The sequence below is a fragment of the Scleropages formosus genome, chromosome 12 (genome assembly GCF_900964775.1).
Source record: "Scleropages formosus chromosome 12, fSclFor1.1, whole genome shotgun sequence".
Lineage (NCBI taxonomy): Eukaryota > Metazoa > Chordata > Actinopteri > Osteoglossiformes > Osteoglossidae > Scleropages > Scleropages formosus.
This window is the reverse complement of record NC_041817.1, coordinates 14,006,507-14,018,570: the sequence shown is the minus strand read 5'-3', so window position 1 is coordinate 14,018,570 and position 12,064 is coordinate 14,006,507. Positions and strand designations below refer to the sequence as shown.

At 38.4% G+C, this 12,064-nt stretch overlaps 1 protein-coding gene across 4 annotated transcripts in view; it reads right to left on the bottom strand.

Moving 5' to 3' along the window:
* The window catches only part of LOC108937610 (neural cell adhesion molecule 2), a 234,994-nt gene that overhangs the window by 44,270 nt on the left and 178,660 nt on the right, over window positions 1–12,064 (bottom strand). For all 4 annotated transcript variants that reach the window (XM_018757633.2, XM_018757650.2, XM_018757642.2 and 1 more), the window contains exons 6-7: window positions 8,700–8,817; window positions 7,200–7,360 (exon numbers count right to left, since the gene is read on the bottom strand). In XM_018757633.2, the coding sequence (XP_018613149.1) occupies window positions 7,200–7,360; window positions 8,700–8,817 (279 nt within the window). The remainder of the gene's footprint in view (window positions 1–7,199; window positions 7,361–8,699; window positions 8,818–12,064) is intronic.

Here is a 12,064-nt window from a genome sequence, read left to right as displayed (position 1 = left end):
GTATTAATTTGAAAAGAAAAAAAATCATTCTGTTCTTTTTCTTACTTCAACTGGTCTGTTGCTGGTTTTATTTTGTGTTTATTCATTTTACTTTTTTCAGCTCTTCGTAAATGTAAGGAAAAACAATCTGGTTCAGTTGATGAATGAATGCCACTTAAAAAGGTGGGGGTGCGGTGGCGCAGTGGGTTGGACCACAGTCCTGCTGTCTGGTAGGTCTGGGGTTCAAGTCCCACTTCGGGTGCCTTGCGATGGACTGGCGTCCCGTCCTGGGTGTGTCCCCTCCCCCTCTGGCCTTACGCCCTGTGTTACCGGGTAGGCTCTGGTTCCCCGTGACCCCGTATGGGATGAGCTGTTCTGAAAATGTGTGTGTGTGTGCCACTTAAAAAAGCCCTTACTGCAAAAAAAAAAAAAATCTCCAGCATTAAATGTTTGGAAGCTTTACACATTTTTACACGTTTGCTGTAGAGAAGAGCCCTCACTGCACAAATGCTTTAAAACCCCCATGTTTTTGCTGGAAATTTTTTTTTGCTTTTTATTGAGCTTTTATGTGTAACAGCTCAATTGCAACCATTTAAATACTGTATGCAGAAAGCAAAATCAATTTTTTATTCGGCACTGTACAGACAACAGATGCTACGCTGCTATAATGAGAACTGGGGCAACAATGCCCCACAGCTGAGAGTAGGGAGAAGAGGTCATGAGAGAGACCAGGACTCCTTTCTGTGCCCACAGTCAGGCTTGTGAAATCATTCATGTGCCAAAAGGGGCTGGGGGACAATGACAGAGAAGGAGGGGCGTTACTACAGAGATTGTAGGCACTAGACTGGATTGTTGCAAGACACAGTGAGAGCAAATAGCAGAAGTCTCATTCTCGTCTGTAGTCCATGGGGTCATATATGTGCACCTCAAAAGAACATATGCATCTGGAAGCAGCTGGAAAGTTCATATAAACAACAGCTTGAAATACCAGATAGGAGATTTAAGGTGGAGGTCTTTTCTCAATAGCCGGTTACAATTTCTGGAACATATCCCACTCATGTTAATGGCAGATTTAAATAATATTGACTAGAATGTGCTTGATAGTTAAGCAACAGATGGCTGTTTCTAATTTTATGCAATCACCTTTTCTGACATATGAGTTACCCAGATTTGTAAACTGACAATTTTGAACTAAATACCAGTTATTTCGCTTTAATAATTAATGGATTAGTAAGATCAGGCTTTGACAGGTGTGTCACACCAAACGAGGAAAAAGGGTGATACAAAACAGCAGTGAAAAAAAGCAAGAACAACCAGCTTGAAATTAATGTTTACAATTCCCCTACACTTTATGTGCCTTCGTTGGCTCTTCAATACTGCAAAACTAAATTACAACTACATTTCCCAGTAAGCACTGTAAAACAAAACTCACCATCTGACAACTTATTAATTTAAATGTATGTTTTGCAGAAGGCCAAGGCTTGCACTTTGAAAGGATTTTGATGACTACCGAATAAATTTCCATACATTTACATTAAAAGGCAAGGTGCAATCTGAATAATCTCTCAAGATGCAGGGCATTTTATGAAAGAATATAATGTACTTCTTCTCCATAAATAATGTGTCACACTCTATTTGAATAATTTATCTTTGTGTTTATGGACCGGTTGAAGCTTCACCCTTCACCGCAAGAGATCAGCAAAAATGTGCTAAAATTGAACAGGGGTTTATATCTTAGCAATTTAAAGATGCTTGTAACCATTAGCAAAACCTAACATCTTTTTGCAAACAAACTTATTCAGGCTGCCATCCTTCAATACTGATAAGTGAAAGTATTTTATCTAAAGGTTCAATGGAATGTGGAGACTCTGAATCTAGTGTTTATATGAGTTTTCAAATAGTAATTGATCTGTAAGAAAAATCTTAGGAAGTGGGTCTTGAACACTTTATTCCTTCTTAAAATTGTTACAATATTATAAATAAAAAAGTGAGTCCGAAAACTTAAAAATGACCAATGATTTATAATAGTAGTTGTCCATCTGGCTGAATTAATAGCTCTTAACATCTAACTTTTTACTGTATATTAGTGTTGTTATGCTTGAGGTTTGTTGTCCTGTCTTAAAATTGTCTTTAATCTCCTACTTTTCTATAGTTAATGTACGTTTTCGAAATGCTTTTTGTTTATGGTTATGTATATTTCAAGTTACATAATAATGCACTCTAATGTTAGCTAAAACATTAGCTCTGCTATTTTAATATATATAATTTTAGAACATGAGCTCAGATTAAAGCAGCTTCCAGTGAGTTGCAGTGCATGCAGAACTTGTCCAAAGGTTGAGTATACCTGAGAAATCTGGCCATACTTGCAACAGTGAAAGGACAGTAATGCAAAAGGGTAGCACAATCGTAGGGTAGCCACACGCTCACACTGTCATGCACAGTGACACGCTATGGGTAACTTTGATGGTCATTTTAATTTGATCTGCATGTCATTGTACTGTGGGAGAAAACCAGAGCATGCAAAGGAAACCAAAACAGACACGGAGAAAATATACAAACTCCGTACAGACTGAGCTGGATATAAACCCATTTCCAAACAACCCAGGTGCTGTAAGGCGGCAACACTACCTGCTGTGTCAAAGTTCTGCCCAGCTGTCTGACATTTCTGGAAGAATTGATTCACATGACAATAAGAAAATTGAAAGACATTTGACATTTGATATTGCATTTTTTTTTTATATATTCTGGCTGATGAGCTATCAATCTGCCCTAGTTACTTTCTAACAATAAAAAAAAAAATTACAATAAACAAAAAACAAGCAAAATAACATTAGCAAAACAAAATCAGCATTAAATGTCTGTGTCCACATTCATGACTTTTTTCCGTTTCCACATTACTAAATAGCTGTTTACAGAAAAATTTGTATGTAAATAGTTCAGACTGGACTTTTAAGTGTGTTTTTTTAGGAAGACAAGCATTTTAGATCATCAGTTGAATTTTTTATTTTTTTTTTAAATCATTAAATGAAAGCTATTTAGAATAATGTACTTCAAGAGGATGCTACAAAATGTAGTTATATATACTGGCTGATCAACGGCTATAACAAAACTGTGAAATGCACACACTGGTTGAAACAGCTTGTCCAGAGCAGGGTTGTGGCACCACCATAGCCCCCTAATTGTAAAAAAAAAAAAAAAAAAGTGGAACACACTCTCTCTGTGTCACTCACACACTATGGTGGAATCTGAACAGCATGTCTTTGGACTGTGGGTGGAAACCAGAGCACCCAGAGGAAATCCACACAGACACAGGGAGAACATGCAAACTCCACACAGACTGAGTAGGAATAGAACCCACATCCTCTCACACCACCCAGATGCCATAAAACAGCAACGCTATTCGCTGTTGCACTGTGCCGCGCAAATACATGCTCTCAATGAAAACTGACATCATAAAAATGATTCTGCAATCTTAAGCAAACAACTCATAAGCACTCCAGTCTCTGTCCAATTCAAAGAGACTGCCTATTTTTAACGTTAATATTAGAAGAGGAAAATAAAGAAAAAAGAAAAAAAGCTGTAAGAGGAAAATATCACTCATCTCATCGGTCATTTCGGACTCCCTTTGGTGCCGCTTGTTTTGAGTTTGTTTGTCTCCGAAGAGTGTGCAAAAATAGAGCAAATTTGGTGCGCCGAAGAAACGCAGTAGGATGACGGCTTTCACAGGCAATTTACACGTGCACTCATTCACTGATGCACGAAAGGCAACTCGGAGATAGCAGAGCACCGACAGGAGACACTCACAAACATTGCACAAGCATGCAAAGCCTGCAGAAACAAAAAGTGGGACTAGATTCAAATCTATAACCTTGGCCTATATGCTGTCTTGTGACAATACATCCCACTAAGGCATCGTGCTGTTTGTTTATTTGAACTTTCTATTCTTTCTATCAATAAACAGATGGTTTTTCACAAGAGGGCACATCTGCTTTATCACACGATTTCTACAGTAATACTTTCTGAAGATAACTTCTTCAATTGGGTCGTAAGATTTTAATCACTAGATTGTAGTATTTAAGTCGCTGTGTAACAAGAGGATTATGTACAATATAGCTTTGTAAGTACAGTTTCAAAAAATATTAGTTGCACTCAGAATTTGATGAGCCCATACCCTGTATTGCATTATTTTTAATGAATGAATAATGTTTATTTAAATGTTTAAATGAATGGCTAATGTTTAGTTGGAGCTAATTTAAACAGCTTTCCTTCTAGGTGTCAGATTTTGTCCTGCAGCTGTGATTATGCATGTGTGGGCTTGTTCCAAACATAAACATGCACATAAAGAGGAGCCAGGGCCTGGAATGCATTCCAGAATTATATCATGACTCATCCAGCAGAAGGCCCCTAAACCTCCAAATGGATCACTTCATCTTTTGAAACTGAGAGTTCAGAATATAGTGGTTGTGTAAAGCAAGTGAAACATCAAAGGTGCATTAAAAAAAAGAAAAAAAAAAAAAAAGGCCTGTAGAAATACAGGACATGACTCCATGCTTCACTGCACTGCATAAAATCCAAAGGAGAAAGTGCTTCATAAGACTGAAAAAGACTCCATCATTCAGTTAATGTGGACACACTATTTAATAAATAATTGGCAAAAAAAGTAATTTAACTTGACATCAGATCGTTTCAGCAACTGAATCAATAGATGACTGGGAATGTGGTTAGATTATGTTAATTTTTTTAACCAGGTCCTGAGTCCTTTACCCATCTACGTAGGAGGGGACATGGTAGAGAGGGTCAACAGCTTCAAATTCCTCGGGGTCACCCTCACTGCCAAACTCACATGGACTGAGCACACAGCATCAACCATCAAAAAGGCCCATCAACGTCTCCACTTTCTACAGGTGTGCCGTGGAATCCGTCCTCACAGGGTGTATTACATCCTGGCGTAGCAGCTGCTCCATACAGGACAAGAAATCCCTACAGAGGGTGGTCAAAACGGCTCAGGAAATCATCGGCACACAGCTACCAGCACTCGAGGACACCTACAGCACACGCTGCCTCAGAAAGACAATGCGCATCACGAGAGACCATAGTCACCCCGCACGGGCACTTTTCTCTTCTCTGCCATCTGCAAAGCGGCTCAGGTCTATTCGAACTCGCACAGCTAGGTACAGGAACAGCTTTTACCCCACTGCTGTAAGAGTATACAACACTAACCAATGTGCCACCTGTAGTAACTAGAGCTGGACTCCTCCTTCCAAGCACATTGGTAAATTACACTGTCACTTTAAGCATTTGCATTCTCACTCTCATGTTCTAAGTTCTCCGGCTGTCTGCTGGTATTATTGTTACTACTGTTACCGTTATTTATTGTCATTGCTATTAGCATTACTCACTGTCATTGTCATCGTTTTGTTTGTGCGGTGTTTCTATTGTCTTTGTCCATAGTCTGTAGAGAAGCATTCAGGAAGATTTCCATGATACATGTAACTCTGACAAACTTGAAACTTTATTTTTGTAAAAAGTCAAGACAAATCTAAAATTTAACTTATTGTCCAAGTGGGAAAATTACTTTCAACTAACCTTTGATGAAATGCTGAAACACATTGTCATCTGTGTAATTACGTGCTTATAAGTGGCCTTTACCAAAAATCATTCAGGGAACTGTAAAAAACAAAGGGAGAAAACTAGTGGGAATCCTACTGAGAGAGTCTTAATCCTAATCCTCAGGGGCAACTGGATGTGCTTGTTTTGAATCAAGCTCAGCTCTTAATCTTTAGGGAAGAGTTAGTGAGTCATCCCACCTGGGGATTCAAGTATAAAACAGGCATTTGATTAAAATTAATTCTCTGAAAGATTTGGGTAACAAACATATTACAAATACTTGTCAAGACTTGTCAAGACTTCCATCAGGTTGGAAAAGATGCACAACTTTAAAACCTCTTTCAGACTTGCAAATTATTGTGAATTGTTGATAACTATGAATAAATGTAACCTGTACTCCAATGTTCTATTGGGCTAAGCATTGATAGAATAACTCATAGTTACAGTCCAGTTTATATATACAGTATATAACCTTTTTCCATCTTTAATGTTAAGCTTTTTTGTTCCAAATAAGGGGAAATTACTCAAAATTCGAAGTGCACCACTGAGATAGATAAACACTTAATAGCTCAAAATTCTGTTAACTCCTCTGTGGCTCAGGCTCATGAAAACATGAACAGTGTGAAGTTCATAAACCTGGCAGGGCAATTATCTGCAAACTGCTATTATCCAGTGCCTATGCACTAAAATGCATAATATGGTGTGATAGGCTCAAAATCCAGGATCATGACAAAGTTGATTTTTTACTCTTTTTTTCATCAGCCTCAGCTTTCATTTTCCAAACAGATGCTTTCAGTCAACACGGCCACCTGTTAAATATGCTGGTGGATCTGTAATTGTATGGACAATCACCTTGTGGGAGTCACTGGGTTCAAAAGCCTTTTGTTTAATTGTATTGTAACAGGTGCTCACTAAACTATTCACTTTAACAGCAGACAGAAAACGAGGGGGTCCCTGGCTGTGATACATTTAACATATACAGTGTCTAAATTTAAACAATATGTACAACAGGGAAAAAAAAGGAAAACCAAATTCAAAACAGATAAAACTACAGTAAAACTACAAATATTCCCAAAGATCAATGGTAAAAAAAAAGAGAGAGAGAAAAAACGAAAACTCTTATTGGCTGATGTCAGAGCTCTGTGTAGTGTTTTGTAGGTTTCAGAGGAAGAAATGGACTTGGGGTAAAGAAAATGACACAGGAAGATGATGATGATGATGATGATGATGAAAATGAAGCAACAATCAGGAAAAACTGTAAACCACAGTTGTTAACTGTCTGTTGTTTGCTCTTAAAGTGAAGAGTAAGTTCCTGTTATACTATGACAACAAACATAAATCATTTTAAGTAACCAGGTGCATTTAATGACGCAAAGGTGTGCAGTGTTTGCTCACAATTTCTCAAACTTGCTGCTCAATTGAATCAAGTGGTATCACACATGAGAGAATTCCACTGTTCTGTAATACATTCATCTCTCAAAGAACTGGACACTCCAGTGTCCCATTATAAACATCTCAGAATATTTCTGATATCAAAGGATTAGACAGCTTGAAATGGATGAGTACTGAAACTTTACACACTGTGGATGAGTGAGAAGATTGAATTGTCTTACCAAACACTTTGAGGAGGAGCTCCGACTCAGCCACCCCAGCCTTGTTGTTGGCCCTGCAGGTGTAGGAGCCCCCATCGTCCTGCTTGATATCTCGCACGGTTAGGGTGCTACCCCGTCCTTTCAGCGTGTACTGGTCTGATTCCTCGATCTGCCTTCCCCTCCTGAGCTTGCAAGCGTAGAGCACGCACACATACAGACACAAATAAACCCATTATCGTTGGTGTAAAGGAAAATACATTAACAAGTAACAGGAACAAGTAACAACAGTAACAAGATTCAAGAAGAAGCCATTGAAGGAAATAAACTTCATCCTACAGTCCTACAAATCCAAAAGGGCCATTCGGAAATCCCTGTTCACTGAAATGTGGGGTGTCTTAACACAGGGAATTACACAGCTCATGCCTCTTGAGGAAAAAGAATAGTTAAATGATTGCACTGGAATGGGCTGTAAGGCATAGGGATAAAAGTTAAAAAGCAGAAGGGTCATCACAGCTGCAGGCAGCACTCTTATATTAAGCAGTCTGCAGTAACCATGATACACAGGCTTAGAACAGAAAAGCAGAGTCTATTTAGATGTCATAAGTTGGCCCCCATTTCACCTAGGAATACCTTATGGGACATGAGATTCTTTTGAGTAAAAAACTAATTAAACAGTTAAGTGTGTAATACTTATGAGAGAGCATCAGAGAAATTGAATTAAATATGCAATGTTAAATTTTTACAGAATTTTACAGATTTACATGCAAGTACAAACATTAGGTATAATAACTGGTACATCAGGCTGTATAACATAAAGTGATTTGTCTTAGCAAATGGTCTGAATACTTATGTAAATGTGATATTTCAGTTTTTTTTTTATTATTATTTTTTAGTAAATTTGGAAAAAATTTCTAAAATCCTGTTTTTGCTTCGCCGTTATGAGATATTGAGGGTAGACTGATGAGGGGAAAAAATGACTTTACACCATTTTAGCATAGGGCTGCACCATTAAAAAAAAAATGTAAATAAAGGTGAAGGGGTCTGAAAACTTTCTAAATCCACAGTTTGTAATGTAATGAAAAACCAGAATTTTCTGTTGTGTGAACATTATTGCACATCTTTAAATTTAGCTGTAGGAAAAAGGAAAATAAATAAATAAATATAAATATATATATATATAAAATTATTATTACCTATACAGCAGACAAAAGTAGTCGTGCTTCTGGATTTTAACAAAAATGTAAAAATGTTGACATGGAAACGTGAAGCCATTTACCCACAGGTCCATTGGGACTGGTATGATATTTTCAGGTGAATAAATACTGAGATGATAATGTCAAGACAGTGTAGTAAGCTGTGACAAGAGCGATAACACAAAGTCTGTACCAAATATTGGACATGTATGACAGTGTCACAATATACTGTTCATTGGTGTAACTCATAATATTTCACATTCTCAGTACACTGAGACAGGTGTGATAGTGCTGCTCATGGACAGTACAAGAAAAGTGTATTGCTTGCCTGTGCCAGGTGATTTCAGGATCCGGTGAGCCGTAAGCTCTGCAGGTGAAAGTCACCGACTCCTGGTTGTCCGCGGTAGCATTGAAGGCTGTCTGTGGCACAGACAGCACTGGAGGTACTGAAAGATGAAATTAGAAAGGAATTTTGTTTTGTCAGCTATTTTGTCCCGCACTTAAAACACACACACACACATTTTCTGAACCGCTTGTCCCATAGGGGGTCGCAGGGAACCAGAGCCTAACCTGGCAACACAGGGCATAAGGCTGGCGGGGGAGGGTACACTGCCAGGACGGGACGTCAGTCTGTTGCAAGGCACCCCGAGCGGGATTCGAACCCCAGACCCCCAGAGAGCAGGACCCAGTCCAACCCATTGCGCCCCCCTACACTTAAAACACACACACACACATTTTCAGAACCGCTTGTCCCATATGGGGTCACGGGGAACCGGAGCCTACCCGGCAACACAGGGCGTAAGGCTGGAGGGGGAGGGGACACACCCAGGACGGGACGCCAGTCCGTCGCAAGGCACCCCAAGCGGGACTTGAACCCCAGACCCACTGGAGAGCAGGACTGTGGTCCAACCCACTGTGCCACCGCACCCCCCCACACTTAAAACATTCTACAAAAAAAAAAAAGAAAAAAAAAAAAAAAACCTTTCGAAGAAAGACCAAATTGGATAGGACCCATACTGCCACAATCCTGATATCAAATACTTAAAGAAATCTTAGTCATATTTTGGAAATCAGTGAGACTTTACTTACTTAATTTCTTTGACAAATGAATACAGTGAAAGGACAGTAATTACCAACAGTAATCTAATGAGTAATTAAGTGGGATAATTGCAAAATGCATTTATTCTTGTTTGGCTGACCAGATGAAGGACATGAAATAAACTCATTAGGTACCAACCATATTTCTGTCTGTACTGTTTTCAGTGAAATAACTGTAGGGGCATTGCAAGGACTATTTCATCCATATCCAAAAGTCTAAATAAATCATTGATTGCTAGTGTTTGGTCTTGGAGTCTCAATTTATATCTGTAAAATTTGAGAATATTTATATTTACACCAATCCCCTGGCCTAATGGGGGTTAAATATTCCTTGAAATTACCGCATTAGACACATTCCCATGTGAAGGCATTGAATTAACATTATTTCCTACAATAAATAAATTAATGAATAAGTTCCTGGTTGTGTCACCTAAAATTTATCACCTGAAGCAAACCTAAACAAAATTTATTTTTGTCTGTCCAGGTTGTACCCCTCTTAGCCTAGCGCCGAGTGACTACTGAACAGGATCCATACTGCCACAATCCTGATGAGCGCATCAAAACTGTGTGAGTGAGTGTGTGAGTGAGTGAGGAAGCGAGCAGTGGTAGTAATAATAATAATAATAATAATGGATGCACTGTTTCAGTCGCGATATTAGATTAACATTAATTAATTAATTAATTAATTAGCTGTAATTCTTTAAGATTCGTTATCGAAGACGTTGTTGTCCCATGTTGTCTTGAACTTGACATAATTAAGTTTATGTACATAGTTAAATGAGTGTTGTGAATTTTGCATTTTTCTTAAAAAGTTCCCATGGGTGTTTATTCCCTGCTAATTTTCTTTTTGTTGTCCTGATGACTGCACTGAAATGATAATGGGGTTGTGTTTTTGAGACTCACTCGTACTGTGCTGAGTGGTGTATGGTTGTATTGTCTGTTGTGTCTTTGTCAGGATCACGAGAATAACATTTATGAAAAACAAAAAGACCACATAATGAGCAAAAACGCCACTGCACTGAATTTGGAAGCCAATTGTACAACACAAAAATTAGATGCATTTTCTCACAAGCCCTTATAACAATTTTTCATTTAATTTAACACCATTATGTGGGGAATATGAATTTATGAGTCCAATCTGATGTCTGAACATTTTTCAGTGTTACTGGATGTTGGAGTGGAATCCTATTGGGGTTCCCCCCTCTTCACATTGTCCACTTCTGGGTTAGGCTCTAGACCATAGCAACTCCACATTAAAAAGTGGTCAACATTAATGGACAGATAGATACTGCACGTTTGACTTTATCATGCTAGTGAGTGGCATTCCGGGCACCAAAATGCAAAAAAAAAAAAAAATGGCATAAAAGCTCAAAATGTCACAGGCAACAGCATCTGAGAGAGGAAATGACCCCCAGCCCCTTGCTTTGAGTGCATGAGAATTGCAGCAACAGCTTTCAAACAGAGTTGTGGTTTCATTGTGTTGAGATTTGACAGGGGTTGATATGCCCTTGTGAATCAGAGATGCAGGCATCCCAGTTTTGACAGTTGACAGGCACTCGATGGCTTGGTGCATCACAACAAACCTGCAGCCAAGGATTAAAACCCCTCAAACTGAAGTAAAATAGGATTCCAAGTGACTGATACACATAACACATATCATTGGATTCTGTTGTAATAAATCTTCATAGACATATCACAAAAAGTGGAGGGAAGAAATAGACATCTGGCAAAAGATACCAGTACATTATGTATACAGAAAAGTTCATTATATACGATACTGTATGTTGTTTGTCCAGATATGAGGATTCATTTGCACTCTATATGGAATAAAATGTATATTTAAATCAGACCATGCTCATAATGGGAAACAACATCTCTGTGAGATCAGTGATAAAACTATAATTTAGTTAAAGAGAAAGCCCTGCTGGTATGACTATTGCCTCTTTCTTTAGCAATTTTTGCCCTAGATGCCAGTCATACTTTGGTGACCAGTGTCTTGGTTTCACATTTATGGCAGCGTTTGATTCTTCGGCTCAATCCACCAGTGTCGAACAATGTATCGGATGCGAACAGACCCTATTCTCACCTGTTACCCGTGATGGGACTGTAACAGAATCATGTTCACCTCCCAGAGTGCAAACAGAGACATCCTTCATTTCTAGGATGCCAGCCTGTGATTTTCACTCTTGCTTGGGCATCTCAGTGAAACAGTACAGTTTGTCATTCTCTCAACAATTGAACTTAAGCGCTTAGTTGAACTTGGAAGGGAAAAAAAAAAAAAACACTCTGTGTGTCATCTGTATTTTGCTAAGTTTACTCCAAGCATTTTACATTCAAAATACTGTATTTAACTAAGCAAGACAGGCAAATGTATATTTCAAATAATGCACTCCACCCTATACATAGCAATTTCATATTGTAGCTTAGGCTAAAAAAAAATTATTACAGTTGATTTTTTTTTTTAACGCCCATTTCCTCCACAGAATAATTCTGAACAGTCAAAATGAGTACCAAATTGCCTTCTATGAGCTATTATATTAAAAACATAGTATAAAGGGATCATTTTCTGCAGACTACTTTGATGAAATGAAATAC